Source organism: Drosophila nasuta, chromosome 3 (assembly GCF_023558535.2).
Source record: "Drosophila nasuta strain 15112-1781.00 chromosome 3, ASM2355853v1, whole genome shotgun sequence".
Taxonomy (NCBI): Eukaryota; Metazoa; Arthropoda; class Insecta; order Diptera; family Drosophilidae; genus Drosophila; species Drosophila nasuta.
Genome location: NC_083457.1, coordinates 20,729,714 through 20,750,641, shown reverse-complemented (window position 1 = coordinate 20,750,641; position 20,928 = coordinate 20,729,714). Strand labels below are relative to the sequence as shown.

At 33.7% G+C, this 20,928-nt stretch overlaps 6 protein-coding genes across 9 annotated transcripts; 4 read left to right on the top strand and 2 right to left on the bottom strand.

The window, feature by feature from the left end:
• The first annotated feature begins 158 nt into the window (after window positions 1-158).
• Window positions 159-5,491, top strand: LOC132791142 (guanine nucleotide-binding protein G(s) subunit alpha). Of its 3 annotated transcripts, none has more exons than XM_060799953.1 (9): window positions 159-259; window positions 2,366-2,835; window positions 2,991-3,087; window positions 3,556-3,676; window positions 4,162-4,290; window positions 4,363-4,542; window positions 4,605-4,730; window positions 4,999-5,080; window positions 5,154-5,491. In XM_060799953.1, exons 2-9 carry the CDS (start codon window positions 2,560-2,562, stop codon window positions 5,298-5,300), a joined length of 1,158 nt encoding a protein of 385 aa, XP_060655936.1. In that variant the 5' UTR covers window positions 159-259; window positions 2,366-2,559; the 3' UTR covers window positions 5,301-5,491. The 3 variants fall into 3 exon arrangements, with proteins under 3 accessions (XP_060655936.1, XP_060655935.1, XP_060655937.1); XM_060799952.1 differs by lacking the exon at window positions 159-259 and adding an exon at window positions 277-401; XM_060799954.1 differs by lacking the exon at window positions 159-259 and adding an exon at window positions 279-401 and having other exon boundaries at window positions 4,605-4,729; window positions 5,007-5,080.
• A 2,721-nt stretch (window positions 5,492-8,212) lies between these two features.
• Window positions 8,213-12,736, bottom strand: LOC132789294 (alpha-catulin). Of its 2 annotated transcripts, none has more exons than XM_060797220.1 (7): window positions 12,510-12,736; window positions 12,332-12,404; window positions 12,051-12,231; window positions 10,205-11,694; window positions 9,759-10,076; window positions 9,490-9,696; window positions 8,213-8,778 (listed from the first exon to the last, which is right to left on the bottom strand). In XM_060797220.1, the coding sequence occupies exons 2-7, from the start codon at window positions 12,365-12,367 to the stop codon at window positions 8,653-8,655; spliced, it is 2,358 nt and encodes a 785-aa protein (XP_060653203.1). In that variant the 5' UTR covers window positions 12,368-12,404; window positions 12,510-12,736; the 3' UTR covers window positions 8,213-8,652. The 2 variants fall into 2 exon arrangements, with proteins under 2 accessions (XP_060653203.1, XP_060653204.1); XM_060797221.1 differs by having other exon boundaries at window positions 12,616-12,736.
• A 269-nt stretch (window positions 12,737-13,005) lies between these two features.
• Window positions 13,006-14,120, top strand: LOC132789298 (uncharacterized protein C6orf136 homolog). The gene has a single exon (XM_060797225.1). The coding sequence runs from the start codon at window positions 13,261-13,263 to the stop codon at window positions 14,026-14,028; it is 768 nt and encodes a 255-aa protein (XP_060653208.1). The 5' UTR covers window positions 13,006-13,260; the 3' UTR covers window positions 14,029-14,120.
• A 4-nt stretch (window positions 14,121-14,124) lies between these two features.
• LOC132789296 (THO complex subunit 5) lies at window positions 14,125-16,378 on the bottom strand. Its single transcript, XM_060797222.1, is given in 7 exon segments — window positions 14,125-14,339; window positions 14,341-14,385; window positions 14,449-14,985; window positions 15,053-15,140; window positions 15,204-15,319; window positions 15,377-16,168; window positions 16,222-16,378. Coding segments are annotated over 7 exon segments (1,851 nt in total). The 5' UTR covers window positions 16,297-16,378; the 3' UTR covers window positions 14,125-14,141.
• A 105-nt stretch (window positions 16,379-16,483) lies between these two features.
• LOC132789297 (cytochrome c oxidase assembly protein COX15 homolog) lies at window positions 16,484-18,071 on the top strand. The gene is made up of 4 exons (XM_060797223.1): window positions 16,484-16,724; window positions 16,776-16,887; window positions 16,950-17,082; window positions 17,142-18,071. Exons 1-4 carry the CDS (start codon window positions 16,629-16,631, stop codon window positions 17,992-17,994), a joined length of 1,194 nt encoding a protein of 397 aa, XP_060653206.1. The 5' UTR covers window positions 16,484-16,628; the 3' UTR covers window positions 17,995-18,071.
• Window positions 18,072-18,184: 113 nt separating this feature from the next.
• Window positions 18,185-19,328, top strand: LOC132793972 (uncharacterized). Its single transcript, XM_060804162.1, has 4 exons — window positions 18,185-18,382; window positions 18,629-18,822; window positions 18,880-18,959; window positions 19,033-19,328. The coding sequence occupies exons 1-4, from the start codon at window positions 18,341-18,343 to the stop codon at window positions 19,326-19,328; spliced, it is 612 nt and encodes a 203-aa protein (XP_060660145.1). The 5' UTR covers window positions 18,185-18,340.
• The last annotated feature ends 1,600 nt before the right edge of the window (window positions 19,329-20,928 follow it).

The window sequence follows — 20,928 nt, the reverse complement described above, 5'->3', positions numbered from 1 at the left end:
TGATTCGGCTTTTTACAATCGATAGAGTGATTTAAAACGACTCTTCACTTAAATCGATGATCTAAAGTTTAAGTTGCTTAATAAAATAGCATACGTGTGTTTTTTTTATATACATATTGTTATATTAAAGTTGATTTAATTGAATTATATTTGAAATTGATATAATTAGTGCGGGAGACGATATGTCTATACTATAACGATGAAAACTATCGATCACGGGGCATCTCTAGGTTGATACATAAAATAAAAATACATAAAAGTGAGTTTTTTTAGTTAATGAAAATAAGTTAAAAGTCCGAATAATTCTTTAATGTGAACTCGAAGGCAAATGACAATTTTCATTAATCAATAGCAGACACATGCGTAACATATAAATAACATCCAGTGCATTGAAATTTTATGTATGTGTAGATTTTTCGCAGATATTGCTTCCGTAGATGAATATAGAGAATTCGTTTTAATAAAAAAGAAAGCAATATCTTTCCAATATTCGTACAACCATAAACAACAAAAGGATAATTATGTTAAACTGCAAGCTGAGTACTTTCTGTGCACACATAGATACACACAAATACACACGCATGTATATTGTTGTTCAGCTCGCGTAAAAAAGATATGTGATACGAGTCTGACCTTTCAATCCTGAGAAAATTAAAAACCGTGAAACAATATCACATCAAATACATTTAAATAAAACTTTGCAAACATGTACTTGTATATGTATGTACATATGTGTACTGTATATAAAAATACATCGTTATGAATGTAGATGCATGTGTGTATATGCGAGCCACAGATGTGTGTATATATGCATATGTATACTTATATACATATATATTTATGAAATGTATTTATGTATTCATGCATACAAATACACAGGTATCTATGTATGTATGTATGTATATTTTTGCATGACACTCGGTAGAAATATTTCGGGTATACGGCAATTTATTTATTGCATAAAAAAATGAGATGTATCATCTCGTTAAAGTCGTACCCGCATATACATATATGTGCAATATATTTAACAATATGATTTATTTACAAGTGTGTACATAAAAAAATAAATTGCAGACAATTTATACGGGTACGCATGTCCTATATATACATATATATGCATACATATACATACTATCTTTAAGCAAAAATAGTGTTGGTATCTATTGTACGTTAATATGAGTATATGTACACACACGTACGTACGTATGTATGTATGTATCTCTAACGTGTATATGCATGCATGTGAATATGTGCACGTATTTGTGTATAAGTATTGTCTGTGTATGCGCAAAACGTCCAGCCCACTCCTTCACCTGTTACACTGTAGTTTTCGAAGTGTGCCCGTGCTTAGAATCGTTTAATTTGCTTCACGCATCCAAACATACCGACATACATACATACGTATTTATGCAAGTGCGCTTATGTGGGTGTGTATGAATTCATGCTCATACATATCCGTGCACGTATGTACATATGTGGGAAGGTACATATGCATATGTGTATGTTTGGGAAAAGGATATTTTCAAAGACATGAATATTTTCATACGATTAAATTGTGTGCTAACAATCAAATATATTTTTTACCAATTCCACAAATGTTATACATAAAATCTGTGAATTTTCCTAAGCTCTAATATATTGTGTCTACAGCCGTTAGCTCAATTTCGCTCTCAAAGAATACTCATTATCTTGGCTACTGCCTTGCTGAAAAATGCGCGCAATCTGCATGTAAAGTTCGTGTATAGGCTTTAGAGCTGTGTCATCTACTCCTAACATCAAGTGGTTTGGCTGACTTGTATACACCCGTTAGTTATTTAAAAAAATTCCATTTTATTAAGAAATAAAGTCAATTCCGATCCAATTGAATTTCGTCTAACCCATCAAATTTGTATCGTCCGGCATTATATAAATTATCATTGTCATAGTGTTCATAATTAGTTTCTTCTTCGATTTGAGAGAGAAAGGGCGTGGTCAAATTGTAAAATGAGCTTAGAAGTGGTGAAATAATATCCAGTGATCTCAACTTGGCGTTTGAGGTTTATGTGGTTTCGAATATATAAATCTGCTTTATAAGCTTTCAGTTGACACTAAGCTATGTATAATGTCTCTCTATGTCATGGGCTGACGGGTATTCCAAAATATCCAGCGTTCTTTTATTTCTATCATTATCATTAATAGTTTTAGCTTGTCCATTGACTCGAAGGCTCTAATTTTAAGCATAGCAAAAAGGTTAATTGTGGTATGACCAATCGAAAATCTTTGAACGGTCGTTAGTTTTTTGTGTATGGAAAATAGTTTGGAATTTATGCAAGTAAATTAATTGGTTTTTGTTTTTCATTACACCCTATTTTTCGTACTGATTTAGATAAATTATTGGCCGCCGAGTTTTGTTTATAAATCTAGCACGGGGATTGCACAAATCGATTAAAGATAAAATTGCACACACAATCGATAAACGCAGATATACTGGAGCAAAACGGAGAAAGCACTAGGGGTGCAGAGTCCCCCGACGCGAATCAAGAGAATCGAACGACGTGCTGGTGGACTCCGTGGGCTGCTATGGGTTGTTTTGGCTCACCAACCTCCAAACAGTCCGATGTCAGTTCGGAGGATTCGAAAAGTCAAAAGCGTCGCAGCGATGCCATCTCACGGCAATTGCAAAAGGATAAACAGCTCTATCGAGCTACACACAGGCTCCTGTTATTGGGAGCGGGTGAGTCGGGCAAATCAACTATAGTCAAACAGATGCGAATATTGCATGTCGATGGATTTTCTGAACAAGAGAAGAAGCAGAAAATTGATGATATTAAAAAGAATATTCGAGATGCTATATTGGTAAGTAAAGTTAGGCTTTAATAAAATTGTGTTTTCATCTATAAAGATGATTATGAATTGATTTAAAATAACCATATGGAAGCTAACTTTATTATTAAAAGTTTAAAAGTCAACTACTGAATAAATTTTATTGTTCTATTTTCGTTCTTCTACAGACTATTACAGGAGCCATGAGCACACTTAATCCACCTGTAGCTTTAGAAAAGAAAGAAAATGAGCCTAGGGTGGAATACATTCAGGATTATGCTTCTAGTAAGTTAAATATAATAGAATTCAATTATCAGTAACAGCTTGTGGCAGTTACACAGTTAGTGTCCCACGCATACATTACTTATTTAATTATTATTAATTTATAATTATAATTGCGAATAGCTAAAAAGAACTGAGTGCTCGTCGTATAAGAAAGTTGTGACTGTACTGTACGCGCTTTAAAGCCATTGACACCCAAATTTGGTATGCCATGGCATAGATCCATATATAGTTCGAGTTCATTTATGAAATTTTCGACAACTTCCTCGGGTACCCAAATATAAAATAACTGACAATAGATTGATGGTTTATTTTTTGTGTGATTATTGAATTATTGCGAAATTGTATGAATGCATTAAATCAATTGCGTTTACATATCATTTGCATATTTAGCTTCAATACCATTAACAATAGTTTTTTCTTACATGACTCTAATTCTTGTTACTTATATTATATCTTGGTTCTTTGCAGGTCCCGACTTTAACTATCCTCCTGAATTTTATGAACACACCGAAGAATTGTGGAAAGACAAAGGGGTCCTACAAACCTATGAAAGGTCAAATGAATATCAATTAATTGACTGTGCAAAATAGTAAGTAATATACATTTCATAAATTCCAATTGTTGTTTTTAATTAAGTTTTCGTAACTATTTATAATATCTCGTTGTGGTTAGTTGAAGCTAGAGCCCTGTTAAATTATCATGTATAGCTTTATTTGGAATATTTGTTTAATTTATTTAATTTTATTATATAATTTCTTTATCTAGCACAAATGGAAAAATGGTGGAAATTCTTTAAGGGGTAAATAGTTTTTGTGATTTCCAATTGTAGTGTAAATATCAGATACGTGTACAAAATCAATGCAAATCTTTTATTTTTTATAATAGGAGACTAAAGTGAATTACAAATTTACCATTAAAAGTATGGGAATAAAGAAAATAGGCTTGTGGTATTAATTGGAACTAAATATTAGTTTTAAGTATTTCGCAAGTTAATATTTAAATAGAATAAATTATATTTATAGTTAACAACTATAAGAAACAGTACTTTAACAGCAAATATATTTAATTTTTAAGCTTTTTGGATCGAGTAAGCACAATTAAGAATCCAAATTATACACCAAATGAACAAGATATTCTACGGTGCCGTGTTTTGACTTCTGGAATATTTGAAACAAGATTTCAAGTCGACAAAGTTAATTTTCAGTGAGTAATACGAAATACTAATTTAATTATGAATATCACTTTATCTAAAATTATATGTTTTGTCCGTTTCAGTATGTTTGATGTGGGAGGTCAGCGCGATGAGCGACGAAAATGGATTCAATGTTTCAATGATGTAACTGCTATAATATTTGTAACAGCATGCTCAAGTTATAATATGGTTTTGCGTGAGGACCCCACTCAAAATCGACTTCGAGAATCCTTGGACTTATTTAAGAGTATTTGGAATAACAGGTAAACCCATTGATCGATCAATCATAATTTATTTTGATTAACATTTCTGCTTTCTAATTTAGATGGCTGCGCACAATTTCCATTATACTTTTTCTAAATAAGCAAGATTTGTTAGCAGAGAAAATAAAGGCTGGAAAAAGTAAATTGTCGGAATATTTCTCCGAGTTTAACAAATATCAAACGCCAAGTAAGTAAATCAATTTTAAAACAACAGTTGCCCTTTGCCAGATTTAGCATACAAATAAAATATCTGAGTCAAACTTTGTAATCTATCAATTAATTGTTTATTTAATGAAAAACAATACGCACTCAAAAACTGAATATTGACAATTATTAGAAGGTTAGGGAATACATTTTAAAAATGAATCTGCAATAATACGTTTCTAAAAAGAAAGTGCAAATATAAAATAACAAAGATTTACTTTTTTGATACTAATAAAAAATTATAATTATATGCGATACAGGTGACGCAATAATGGAATCCAATGATGACCCAGAAGTAATAAGAGCAAAATATTTCATACGGGACGAGTTTCTGGTAAGTTTCCCTTTAACAAAATACATATTTTATATAGTTTGATAAATAATAAATGTCGTTTTGTTTCCCGTAGCGTATATCAACTGCAAGTGGAGATGGTAAACACTATTGTTACCCACATTTCACATGCGCCGTTGACACAGAAAACATCAAACGAGTTTTTAATGATTGTAGGGATATAATTCAGAGGATGCACCTTCGTCAATATGAATTGTTATAGGCTATCCCTATTCGCCGTAATTCAAATAAATAAAGTAAAGAATATATTAATGAATTACTGTTTTAAATATAATTATCAAATGTAATTTGTATTTAAATAGTCCCTTGAAAAAAAAGCGCTGCATTTAGATCTGGTATGACCTTTCACAAAACTCAACATTAAAGAAGAATAAATAAACATGTTAATAACAATTATTAATTGTTTTTATTGACACCAAATAGCATCAGCTCATTAATATCGGATGCATCTTTTTAATATTACATTTTGAGATTCAATAATTTTCTATAAATATATTCCCTTGACACAGAGCGGCGTTGCATTTATGCTAATCGTAGACGTGAGTATTTTCAACTACACAAGTGGGTTGAGTATTCCGAAACTAACCGAAGCCTTGTCAATTTCATCAAAATTTCTTTTTAATTTACTTTTCCAGGCGTTTTTGTTATAGGCATAATCCTTTCCAGTCAATAAAGGCCACACAGCATTATGATCGTTATTCCTTTCAGGTGAGGAATTTAAGAATCCCTCCTTCATGCTGTTTGGCATTTTTAAATCAGATGATCGTCTACACAAAAGACATTTCAGTGCCTGGTCCTTAGAAATGAAAACCAATCTGCAAGTAAGGGGAACAGTTTCAACTTTTTATTTCATTAAAGAATCAACAGATCATACCTCAGAAGTGGTTGCCCATCTACTTTCTCCCAAGCGGCTTATAGAGAAAATATAGATGATATTAATAAATGTTTGATGTTGTCTGTTGATAAGACTTAAGAGATGATACAATTTTACACCAACTGCCGAAAACTATTCTCATATTTAATATTGCATAGAAATAACCTGTAACTTAGAAAAATATATCTTATAGCCAAATTCGAATCTGGCAAAGGTGCATGCTGATAATTTAAGTCAAATAATGAAAATAATTGAAAATTGTTTTTTTTTTTGTTTTATTTATGCTAAAGACTGGGTGTATTCCGCAAATTGTGCCTACTTCACTTACAACGCTTATCGATAGACACGATAAATCGCAATGTATCGCTTTTTCTCTGTAAACAAACGTAAGCAATTATTTGGTAATGTTCTTTTCATGAAGGATGATAAATTAAAAGGTGCACAAATCAATTGAACAGTATAATGCATATATTTATTTATATATAGTTTATAGTTCTATTATCTTAAAATTTGGACATTTGAAGACATTATGTTATGAATAAAATGCATGAGTACTGAATGAATAGTGTTATTTTGCAATCATTTCGGTTAAGCATATTTATATTGCTTCGAATTCGTTGTTTTCAGTTCTTTTAATAAGATGACCTCCACCAATGCTGTCTAGATTACGTTTGGGAAACTGATGTAAAGCTTTTTGCTCTTGATTGGCATTTCTTCGAGGGAACGAAAGATTAATATTTTTGTGAATGGAAGCGAAGAAATCATTTAGTATTGATGAGCTGTACAATTTTTCAAGTAAAATAACAGTCGGTTGATTAATATTGTAGAAATCATCAATAAGATGTGCAGACGTCGATATATCTGGCCAAAATAAAACATATAAAAGTAATTTAAAATTAATCATGCATTTTTGGAAATAAATTAAAATAATGTATATACATATAATACATGCTTATAGTACAATATGGTTTACTTAATTTACTCTTAAAATTGGTGAAAAATTCTTAAAATTTGGTAAGATGAAGAAATAAAAATATAAAGAATTAAAACTTATACCCCTCTACTTAATTAATGAATAATAGTAAAGGTAAAGTAATTTAACTTATGTTTAAAAACATAAAAAAAATTGAAATAACTGCAAGCAGTGCAAGAGCTGCAGCAATAAATTGTTGGAGCAGTTTACAACACTTGATAGATTTAAATTTGTTTCTATGTATCCATAAAAACATTAAACACTATTGTTTAATACATTTTTCATGCTATATTAAGTGTATGTATGTATTTATAAAACTATTCACTGACAAATATTGGCGAAGACTGTTTTTTCACAGTGAGCTCCGGTCGTTTTATACTACTTTGAGTTGGAAGCTAAAACAGGGTGTTCCTAGCAATATTAAAAAGCGTTGGGAAACTAATGTCTGACTTCTTGGACGAGCACCCTCTTTATACTAAGCGTCTTCAGTTGTAAAATATACCCTCTACTAAAGAACATAGTAACGTAAATAAAGTTGTCTGACTTACGTTTGTAATTAGTATACTTGGTCTTTTCAAAACTAAAATATTTTGGGTAAATTTGAACTTTTAATTTTGCTAGGAATTTTGTTAATTCATGCCAAAAGAGTATTTGACTGTCGACTACTTCTGCTCACTTGTTCCTAATGCGTTTTACGCGTCACCATATTTCAAATCATTTGTGGTAAATGGTTCAACAAACAGCTCTAAAGAACTGGACAAACATACGAAGTCGTAGTTGATAGTATGTGGACGAGTCTCAAACATATGTTCACATTTATAACTGTGCCGTTGTCGTTTATTTGTATTCACTGCGGTTGCGGTTTTCAAATCCTTTAAGTCTGACTGCTACGACTCCAAAAATTTGTGTCATTCATGTGTTAGTATATTCCACACTGGACCGAATTGTTCTTCATCAGAATAAATGGATGTAGCCATTATTCCTATAATTTATCAGTTTACGCGATGTCATCAGCAAACACTTCATAGGATTTAATCAAAGCATCAATTCAAGCATATGTCAGCAAACTCCTCTGCCTCGTATTTATAAAATAAGTTGGTATTTGCTGTAGTTCAATTTTACGCTCTATTCATTACGGAGTAAACTAGATTAGGAAAATCAAACCATTAAGGATGCCTTTACAACATTCTTTAAATTTGTTGTTGCATTAAATTGAGCTTGAATCTAAACCCCCGATTATTAAAGAATTGAGACACAGTCGAACAAATTGTTAATACGATATGCATTTTATTCAATTAGATCATTTATTATTTGTTAATTTTCTTGACCATTGGCTACCGTTTTACTTTTTACTAGAACAATAATAGCACAAACGACTAGTTATTATATTCGATGACCTAAAGACACATAGCTTAAGTAATAGTGAATATCATTGTTAAAGATGATTGACCAGAATGTATATGCAAGTAATGTGATGTAATTTACATCCGAGTACACATATATGTCACAAGATTATACAATCTATCAAAACTTTCAATTTGGACACAACAGGCAGAATTACAAGAGTATTATTTTTGTAGATAAACATAGAATATACATATACAGAAAGATGAACAAATTTGAATAATCGCCGAAAGCTCAGAATAATAAAAATGATACACGAGTCCGCCTTGCATCTCCTTTGGCTCTTCGAGCCATTCCATAATGTCACATGCTCCCCTCGCTGCTGCTCGTTGTTCCTTTGGAGTCACCCATACCGCCAGATACATTATCATCTCCACGCACCGAACCGGACGTAAGTCCTCCAGTTATCCCAGTTAAATTTAATTTGTACTGTTGAGAAAGTTATCGCAATTTAAAAAATTTCAATTCGGTCACTTTATATATGATTAGAAACTTTTGTTGATAAAAACTAGTTTAACTAGAAATGAAAGAAAATTGTATTTTTAAAATGGGTTGAAATTATTGATTCTTAAATTCAATAATAATGGAAGATCAAAATTAAACAGAAATGTGTTAGTCATGAACATGAGGTGTACTGCTACCGTTCTTGAACTTTTTGTCTACCATTGTTTAAATATAAATATGTGTTGAGATAGCTTACGAATGAAGAAGCTTAAGTTCTTAAGATACCATAGTATTCTGCCATAAATTGAAAAGTAGTTCCTAGGAAAATATACTAAACAATAATTACCAAAGGAGTCAGCGCTCCTGAAAGAAATGTGAACTCCATTTGAAATTAATTAAAAACTACAGTTTCCCTTTGAGAACTGGCTGTTGAAGCTCTTAACATATGGAGTTTAGACTTGGCCCAATTGATAACTTTAAGTGCTCAATTCAACATCAAGAAAATACCTTAATCATACAAAACCAAACATAATATATATACATATAAGTAAATGTATATATTTTTAAGCGAGTTTTCCGACGCAATTTTTGAGAAATCAAGACTGTTTATACAATACAAAATTATTATTAAACAATACATTAATATAGAAATACAATATTTACATGCATAGTTTTCCCAAACAAAATTTAAGTTACCTTGTTTGCGCACTCAAAACATTTCGATACAACTTTGTTAATAACATTCATTAGATTCTTTGTTTCTCTTATGACATGATCAACCTTAACGAAAGTGGCAGCCTTGCCCACTGTATGATCTTTTACTGTAAATTGAAGTGCTTGGACAAAAGTCGGCACTCTATCTAAAATACCTAAAAGATCCTTCTTGTTATCACTTGCTGGCACCTGTGGAAAATCAAATGTTTGCATTATATCGTGTTCCAAATTGAAATTGGGCATTTAATTACCTGGTATGAAAAATGCCGAAGAACTTTGTAAAGTCGATTGGCTTCTTCAGCAAAATATTCGGCCTGAGTAAACAAATCTTGAGTGGTTCTTAGAGAACCGCTTCCCTTTGTAAATTGATACATGAGAAAAGCCATTGCAGACATATTTTTGGCTCGTTTTAAAATATCGTTGTCGTCGGACACATCGTCCGCCCATTTCGATTGAAAAGTACCTGGATCTCCATTAGTTTTACTATCTAGACCTGAGTACTCCACCATTTCCCCTTCTTCATTGGCAGGTACATATGGTTTTGCTGATTTTATTGTAGTTTCACATTTCTAAAAGGGGAAGAATAACATTATTATTTTGGACTTTATTAAGAAAACCAATTGAATTCTTTATGCAAACAGATTAATTTCGTATATTTTGGTTATTTATGTATAAATTATAACTTTATTGTACTTGCCTCTATTTGAGAATCAAGCTCTGTTTTGGATGTGTCGACTGTAACAAGGATTTTCTTGGAAATCATTGAGATCTCATTAATTAACCATTTCCACATGTCCAAAAACGATTCAAAGTTCTCATTTGCTGCGCTGCTATTCGTATATTTCCACAAGATTTTGGCGGCAATAAATACTTGCGGTCCATAGATTCTCAAATTGATGGCCAAACACTTGGCATGTACCTGAAGTCTTTCCGTGGGTGCAATATGCTGCAAAAGTTTGCAAATATCAAAAATGTGATCACAGCAATCGTGGAATTTGGTCGAACACTGATTTAGATTCTCCAGATCGTGCGTTACGGCCAACATATGAAATGATTTGACAATTTTCGTGCATAGTTTAAGCGATTCATTAAAGTCGGGTATTTGGCTGGACACAGAGATGACCAGTTGCTTGCAAAGTTCTTCCAGACTGCTCAGCATACTCATTTCCGGTTCCTGCCTGCCCTGCACCTGCACACGAGCACCCATATTGTCATGCTGGTCCTTGATCAGGTGGTTCAGATACATGTCAAACTCCAGCTTGCAGTTGTCACAGTAGGTCAGTATGTTTTTTCGATGCTCGTGACTAATATATGGGGAGTCGGTGAAGTCGTGCGCCTTCTCAAAGAGCTTATCGAACGCCATGGATAATTCGTCTCGTAGATCCAAACTTTCGTACGTTAAATTCTTCTTCGCATTAGTATTCTTAATCAGAGGCGCTAGATTCTTGTCTTTGTGGTAAATATCACTTTGCCAATGCTCGTCGTTAAATAAGGAGTAGAAGGCGGGATCAGAATCGTTGTTGCCCTCATTATTGCTATTGCAATCGTATTGACTGGTCTGCAGCTTATATCTCTTGATCAGATTGACAATTCGCTTGATTGTTGTGTATATGCTTTCGTTCTCATAATTCGAATTGCAGCGCGCATTGCGAAACGCCATATGTTTGGCTGAATCAAATATGCTGTCCTTGATCACGAAATGTATAAGATCCATTGCCCGGCGGATTTGACAAAATACCGTGTCCCGATTCTCTTTCACAATTACACAATCACTGTGTATCAAACTGCTTTTCGATGATGTCAATAGAATTGATATGGACTTCTCCAAAATCTGACGAGCCGAAAACATTTGTGCTCGTCGACGCTCCTCCTTGAACGAGTTCCGATGATGTCCCGTGAGGTAGGCCAACTCAATCATTTCCGTTCCAAATATGGAAAACGCACGCACAAACTCGGTGAAATTCATCACAGACTCTAATTTTTCTAGACTTTCCGATGCCCGTTTCTTAGCAGTCAATAGTTTCTTGACAACTATGATATCCACCAGCAGTAGAATCCTGGTTATAGACGAGAGCAATGATCGTGCTGCCAATACGATTGCCCCATAATCCTTTAAGGGCTCGATATGATGACGAAGCTCCATTCCACTTAAAGGCGACAGGTCGCATAAATGTTCAATCGATTTGCCTAAAAACACACAAAAAAAAAAAACAATAAATAATGACAGGCAATTTTCTTATAATAGACTAGAGCACTTAATTTGAATTTAAGAGTTGGCGAGCTAAACCTCTATTCGTTAAGAATCGATGGTGACTTCATCAATTTTTAATTTGCTTGCAGCTAAAAATAGTCAAATTGCAGTTGAAGGACACAACGGTTTGTTATTGTGTTGTACACCGTTGTGCAACTAAAGCTTATTCGTTCATTTTTGGCTGATCAAACTAATTAATTTTAATCAATTTTTCGTTCATTTGAGTTTTAAATTTTCCTGATTTTTGTGCTGCTCCTGCTCCATATAACAAATATATTTCTGATTACTTTACCCGCATCTCTTGCCTCCTTTGCAGCCTCGTACATATCAGCTTTTATATCAGAGTTTTCCTCTGCTATTATTTCGCCAATTGTTATAAATCTCTCAACGGCAGTACTTAAAGAATGCCCAATGTTTCCAAACGTTGACATGATTTCCTCGTTATCAATATCACGAATGCGATAGCGTTGATTCTATAATATAAATCTCAAGATTAGTGCAATTCCGACTTGCTTGATCTATTTATGTACTGCAGACATAGATATTTATCAGCTTGGCCGGTTTTAAACTTACATTAACATCAAGCGCTGATGCAGATAATCCATACATTTTGATAGCTCGAGCTTTATTAACTACTTAATTTAACCTAAAAATATTGGTTTTTGCACATTAATGTTTACTTTCAATTAAATTATTGATTTTTCAAACAAAAAAATACGCGAAAAACATTTAAAAGGCGTGTAAATTTAACCTTGAGTATTTGACAATTGGCACGTTTTTAATTTAGTTCGAATATTGCATTCCGCCTTCGAATTAATCAAATCTGATCAACAATCTGATTGTATTATGAAAAGCACCTTAAATTTTGCATGCATTTATAAATGTATATCTGTAAACAATATTAAAAGCCACTGCTATATCCAGTAACTATGTATTACAAATCATACACGGATGTACATTATTATTTAATTTGTTCTGCGCAGATCTTAGCTTCTGCGCACCTTTTTTAATAAGTGCTGGAAAGCGTTGGTTTATTCTACTTTTTTTTAGTAAATATCTGAAAGTATTAACACATTAAAAACACTTAAAATATATTAATATAGGAAGTGTTCACCAATCAATTACTTAATTTGCAGAATTTTAAATTGTCCGTTATCGATAATTGTGTATCATCATGGTCAGCTTAATGAGCTCCTTACCAACCCTACCGATAAATACACAGCAGCTGTCGAGATGACAATCGATTGGATTTCCTTTAACCTTTAACAGCTGTTTTTCGAGCAATTTGATTTGATAACCTAAACGAAAATATTAAATTTGAAAAATATCTAAAAAAATAACAAAAAACTGCTGCATATAAGACGTGCATGATTTTATCGAGATTAAATAGTGCGTTTCCGAAGTCAAAGAAATAAATTGATACACAGAAAAAAGAATTGTGTATTGAAAACATATGTAACTATTTTCCACATAATTGCAAGGCACACAATATTTTTATCAAAATGATGCGTGGACCGAGAATTGTGTGCCTAAGTAAATGGTATCACAGAGAACGATCATGTATATCTATTGCGAAGCGACTTTACGTGAATGAAGTGGTATCTGGTAAATCCACACTTCCCTCGATGCAGAAATTCAGTGTTGCCCGAACTGCGTTCGATAATAGTCAGGAAAACAAAGCGACAAACCCAAATAGCTCGAGTCCAACACAAAACAATGAGCCCAACAAAAGCCGGGAAGGCTTGGAACGCGCCTACAGTGTGCTACAAAGTACTCTGCCCAAGCTGTTTGTGGAACCGCTAGACTACTCCATCTACAGTCCAAACCTCATTTTTGAAAATAACATTACCGGCAAACACACGGTTGGCCTTTATCACTATGTTAAACAGATTGCCATTCTGCGCACAGTGGGTCATTTGAAATATGCCTATGTTAAATTCGAGGTACTTAAAATCACGAAGCATCCAGAAGATGAAACAATTCGGATTAGATGGCGTGTAAGAGGTATTTCTGGATTAAAGGTTATGTTTCAGTTCTGGAAATACAAAGTATGGCAGTTAAAAGAAGTGCTTAAAGACCAAGAGGCTTGGTACGATGGATACTCCGTTTGCTTCTTGGGCCAAGATGGACTAATTCACAAGCATGTCGTGGATAAAGTAATGCCGGATGAGAATCGCGAGGTAAACGAAAGCAGCACCACTTCAACGCTGCCAACGGGCTCCTTGGCGGCAACGGCCTCACAAAAAAATTGGGTTTCAGTAACCGCATAGAAAAGCCATTGTATTTATGTGGCCGCTATTTGCTTAAACAAGAATAAATTTATAAAATTGTTAATGTTTCACGCAATAATATATAAACTAGAGTCATACATATATTGTTCAATTTATTGCTTAAATGTGTGCACAGATCCTTTTGTGACATATCTGTATGGACGCAAGCGAATGCGCTTGGTGAATGCACTAATGTATGGTTTTTCTTTGTTATATTCCCTTGTGGACTGCATAGAGCCTTCGGTTTCGAGAAATATATCAAAACTGTAAATGGTGCGGAAAAGCTGCGCGTAAAGCAGCCGATGATTTTTTTTCCAAGTGCTCAGGTCGCAGAGAGTTTGTCCAGAATTCCATCATCTGAATATGTAAATGACAAATATTAGATGTTATATTTAACCAAATGATAGATAAATTGCTTGCCTTGATAGCCGAGCTGTTCATAGCCGTGCGTCGACCATTCCAATGCACACTCAAAATCCAAAGCGGAATTTCCATGGGATAGTTGCTTGGTATTCTAATAAAGCATTCCATTTTGGCAGAGCCGCGCACAATTACAGCTCGATATGAGGTATATGTAATGCCATTCTCAGTCGGCAAATTCGTAATCAAGTCTGAATTCTGTATGTTGAATTCCTCCGTTGAAATAACTGTCCACTGCACTAGACTGCACGACAAGCCTTCTGGATAGATATTTTCTTTTAAAGAGTACAAATCGATATCCTTATATGTGAGTCCTCGAACTTGTTGCGTTAATCTCATCAAAGATTGCCAGCGTTTGGAAATACGGTTGAAAACATCAAGCGTCCATTTGTGCAAGTTAAGTTCATGTCTAAATATCTTTTTTTTGTTCACTGTTGCTATGGAGCACATACTTTGTAACCAACAATACGGCTTACCAAATCCATTCTGATTGAGATATTCCATGCATTCCTCGGTGCTAAATTTTAAATTTTGTAACTGCAATTACAAAAATCAAATTAATTTACAAATGTGAAATGTGGTCAATAGAAAAAGGTTCTTATACTTCATGCTCAATGCCTGGTACGGGAATCTCATTGCCCAAATCGTCAGGAAATAAATGTCCAAGAAGATTTTGCAGCATACTTGAATCTCTGCAATATATATATAACACAAGAATAAGTACATTAATACCACTAACGTAATATATTACGAACCCTTGAACATTTGATGGAGTTACGCTGTTTAATTCCGCCCGCACTGTTGTACATTTGAGTAATCCCCAATACCGCACTAGTAGCACCAGTTCATAGGACTTGTCTGGGTTTTCCATCTAAAAAAAAAAAAACAATTTAAACACCCGAAATTGCAATAATATCGTTCAACTTACAACCAAACGGATGTGAAGTGGATGAGCTTTCAGAGCACGCTCCAATACATTGTTAACCCTACTCTCAGGAGTATTATTAACTTCTGTAAAATAGCGACGTTCCGTTAACGACATGTCTTGTTCCGAAAGCAATCCTTGCATTTGGACATCACTCTCGAAACCCACAACTTCGGATTTAATTAACAATTTATCGTTGGCACGCTGCAAGGACTCAAGGTTCAGATATAAAATATACAATGCGCGTGGCAGATATTTCACAATAGAGCTTAGTTTCCATTCAACATCAAGAGACAGTTGCAGAGCATCGTGCAACGGCTTTGTAGAGTCAAGTAATGTGCGAAGCGCTGGAGCAAATGAGAGATATCTTTGCGTCTGATTTAAGTTATCTTGTAATAACTCTTGTTTTGATGTAAGCAGACCACTGTATTGGTTATCCAGCTCTTTTCGCAATTTTAGTTCGCATTCCAGGCGATAAAGTTGCGTCTTGTGATCCGTCATATTGGAGATATCTTCAGAACCATTACAAAATTTATTAGAGTACTCTTTGTCCGATAACAATTCCAGGTACGAGTCGCGGCTTTTAAATTTCTGACAACGAACGATCTCCTTCTTTAGATGGCTGACTTCATACAAAAGATTTTGCAAGTGCAATCTGCTGAGGTCCACTTTCGACTTCTCCAAATGTAATTCATCTCTACCTGATTTAATGTTTCTTTTAACTTCTCGATTAGAATGCTTGAGAGCTACAAACATTAAAGCAGCGGATGATTGCTTCACTTCAAAAACGTGTCCCTGTAATCAATAGCACATAAGACACGTCTAATTGAATACTGAATAATACGTACGTTGTTTTTCAACTCCAAAATTTCATCCATAGCTTCTTTTAGCTTCAGAAACTGTTTATTTAAAACATTTTCCATGCTGATAATTTCGGATCTAAGTATTCCGTAGTAGGAAGCCTTTACAAGTTTTGCCGATACTACCAGTCTAACCAAAGTTGAATTTCAAAATGTACTTATTTCTGTCGAAAATATACGAATTCTGTTTGGTATTTTAAGAAATTACTATTAAAAAGGCGCAAATTGTTGTCGATACTTTCCGATAAAATATTAATATTTCGATATCTCCTCCGAAAGAATATATATATAACTTCTGCAAAATAAAAATATTAATATAAATGAAATATTTTTTCAAGTTAAATAAAATAATTGTGAATAATTAATTTTGCAAAATCTAATAAACTCTCCGAACAATGTGGCGGGTGCTGTGTCAGAGATCCAAGCAACTAAAAGTGCAATTTTCAAGTCGCCGGTTACAGCAGGCTGTAGTGGAGACTCCGCATGTTAAAGTAACTATTTGATAATAACATTCAAGTATTTATTTAATATTGAAACTTTAGCATATTCCATCGCGACCACCTGCCTTAAATACCAGCAATCCGAAGACGGATCGTACAGTTGGAAAATGGTTTTTAGGATGCGGCGGCATGGTATTCGTAGCTGTAGGACTTGGTAAATAAAAATGTGCATGTAATCAGTAGTCATGAATCGAAGATTATTTTTATTAATCACAGGTGGTGTAACAAGATTAACAGAGTCGGGACTGTCGATGGTCACATGGAAGCTAATGGGTGAACACAAGCCGCGTAATCAAGAAGAATGGATAAAAGAGTTTGAGAAGTATCAGCAATATCCCGAATTCAAAATGTAAATTGTTTTTTCTTTATTAACATGTCCTTCTGATTGATCAATTCATTATTTTGTAGGAAAAACGCACACATCACCTTGGAAGAATTTAAATTCATATATATGATGGAATATATTCATAGAATGTGGGGTCGTGCCATTGGAGCTTTCTTCTTAGTACCTGCAGCATATTTTTGGAAAAAGGGATATTTTTGTGCTAAAACCAAAAAAATGGTTCTTGTCCTGGGTACATTAATTGGTTTGCAAGGACTAATGGGTTGGTACATGGTAAAATCAGGCCTAGAAAACCGATTTGATAATCCAAACGATGTGCCGCGCGTTTCACAATATCGGCTAGCTTCGCATTTGGCTGCAGCATTCGTACTATACAGCTTATTCTTATCGAATGCGCTGACTAAGCTAATTCCCGGAGATAAAGTTGTGGCCATAGGAAAGCGGGCTCTTAATATTAAAAGCTTGTCACATTTAACCAAGGGAATGGTCTTTTTGACTGCCATATCTGGGGCATTTGTCGCCGGTTTAGATGCTGGATTGGTTTATAATTCGTTTCCAAAAATGGGCGACAATTGGATACCTGATGATATATTGCAATTTAAGCCATTGCACAAAAATATAACAGAGAACCCAACAACTGTTCAGTTTAATCATCGGATACTGGGTATTTCAACAGTTTCCTTAATATCTGCCTTATGGATACTGACGAGACGTCAGCAGTTGCCAAAAAGAGCCCGTTGGGCAATAAATGCTGCAATGGTTATGGCCTGGACACAAGCCACATTAGGTGTAACCACTTTACTCAATTATGTACCTGTGCCTTTAGCTACAGCCCATCAATCTGGATCTTTGCTGCTCCTGAGCTTTGCTGTGTGGGTCTCACATGAACTGCGTTTCTTGAAATACCTACCAAAATAATAGGATATGTATTAATATATAAAGTATAATGTACCTATATTATTGTTGGAAAATAAAGGAAATATCAGCTATTAAACGACAAATATCTTCTATTAAAATATATAATAAAGGAAATATTTGTGTAATACTACATATATAATACACACATATGTATATATATGGTATGGTTAAATAATTATGCAATTATCAATTCTCTCAAAAATTTATATTTCTTTAGTACACACCCACAACATTTTCCCATACTCACAAAGTCATTACTTATATGCAAATTGAATCAGTCGTACTTTAACAAGTCTTTCGTCTCGTGGTGTCTAGTATTGTACAATATTATTAAAACTGAAAAATAATGAAGTATTGTGCTTGTATTTTTATTAAAATCTTACAACTGGTTAGTGAATCTTTTTATACCAAACATTTCATTAAAGCTCATAGGAGTTAACTTAAAATGTAATGCTCTAAATTGCTTTACACATGACCTTGTTTACTGAAGCTGTATGTAATGGTCCCACACTGACTCACAAAAATTTCCGTATGTAATGAAAGTTTGTTGAGTAGAAAACACTTTAAAGTATTTGTTATTGGATTCCGATGTCTTTATACTAGTAAAAAGCAAAACTTTTAATACTTTTCGTAGATTGCTTGTGTGTCCGTGTTCATCTTGAAAAAACTTGCTGACACATATTCTGACCGAATGTTGAGGAATAATATAAAAAATTTAAGAGAATGGACGCTTTTGAATTCGATTTCATTGTCAAAAGAATCTGACGAATTTAGTATACTAACTATAATGGGATTCACATTTGTATCCGCTGTTCTGTTGTTGACGAGGTAAAACATTATTTTAAACATTATGTGAATTTAAATACACATTTTAATACGTTTCAGATTTATTGAAAAGAAGACCAACTATCATACGTCTGAGAACATTTTTCTGTGCTTTGGAGTTATTTTCTTTGCGATACAAGGTAATTATTATTATGCTAACTACCCATTAATAACAATTAAAAAATAATTGTTTTCTAAATATTTTTATTTTAGGATTATTATTATTTGGAACCGCAGAACAATTATCAGACAATATTTCAGATTTTGCATTTTCTCTCGGAGGATTATCTTTTCTGTGTGCTGTTTTATTTTCAATTGACTTCATTTTTTTTAGACGCATGGCAATATCAAAAGATGTATTTTCACAAACCGACTTGGAATCATCAATACCGACAGTTTATATTCAAGAAACTAATCAAAATAATAAAATAAAGTCCATAGATCAATGCTGCTCGCGCTCAATACCCAATGATAATACGAAACTAACATACTTGCGAACAGATCTCTAATTACCAAAATTTTAGTTAATTTTAAAATGTTGAATACTATATGTCAAAAGTTTTTTATTTGTTTATTAATAAATAATTAATAATTGGGTGACTGACCGATTCATTCATTAAATATCAAATCCCATCAGTTTTATACTATGTATGTAATTGAATCGACAATGAGTAGTGGTTTTTTAAATCGCGAACTTTAATCCATTTTCACAAAGCCAAACACTCGGTTTTTCTTAATTTCTAGATCTAGATAATTGGCTAGATCGTCTCGGCTGTTGATTCTGAGAATATATATACTTTATAGGGTGGAAGATGCCTCCTTTTACCTGTTACATACATTTCCTGCCAGCACAAAGTTATAATACCTTTCTACCCTATGGATGGCGGGTATATAAATGTAAATCGCATTTAAAAACAAAAGCAAAATGTGTACGGCTTGCAAACCATCAGCAGAGCCAACGCAGTCCTTGTGCAGGCACCATTGAACTGCAAACATCTAAGACACAAGCAATTGCTGTCGTCTTCAGCTTCGAGACTTTCGTCGTGGCAAAACAAAATTGACATGCACTACCTGCATGTCTGCGATGCAACTGCATGTTGCAAAACTTCACATGCATACACATACCAATATAGGCGAGCATGCAGATACAAAGAAACATACAAATGAAAGCACAGCGCAACGAAATATGATCGTGCTCATCGTTTCGCATACAATCTGAAACTGAACTGAGTGTGTGACGACGTCACAATTGTCAATTGCCAATTTCACTATTTCCCCGCTAGATCTGACGGTTTTCAAAAGCAAAATGCGGGATAAATTTAAAACTAGCGGCTAGCGGGAATTATAGGTATTTTCAAAACAAAACTGACGGAGCTTTAGTTTTTTAAAAATATCTGGTACCTTTGTATATTTTTATGTTTTACGATGCTACACTTTAAAACCTTGCAGTATTTTTGCATTGCAATGGTAATAAAAACATCGATATGCCAAAAGATCTTTACTTTTTTTTTATTGATTTTCACTAGTTTTATACATATGTACATGACCATCTGGGTATTTCATAATTTCCAAAACGATCGTGTGTGACGTTTTAATTGGTTAACTCTAGATGCAGCCGATGATCAAAAATGCTTTTGAAAATATTGCAAATCCATCTATAATGCTAAACTTTGTGATTTTCACGTTTGTTCCGTCTGCCTCTGCAAAAACCTGCCAGCAAGAGATGGCATTGTCTTTATATATAGCGACGCATTCATTGGTCACCCCCCATTGACCATTTAGGATTGTTGTGCGGGAACAATTTTCAGGATGGCGGTGCTATAAAGATTCACAGAGCAAAGTGCAACAGAAGAGGGCATGATTGACGAAATTTACTACTCAAAAATACTTAATAAATAAATCAAATTAATAAAAATATTGTTTTACTAACGTAGATTTATATTTTGGCTATCATCCTAATTTTTTGGCGGTTTCTATCTTTTTTCATATGTTACTTTAGCTTTTTTATGACCAGAAGAGTTGGCAGCACTGTGTGACGTACGCTGTGCGTAGTGTTGCCAACTTAGCTATTTTCTAGCCAAATTTGGTTAGATTGGCTAGAAATTTGGA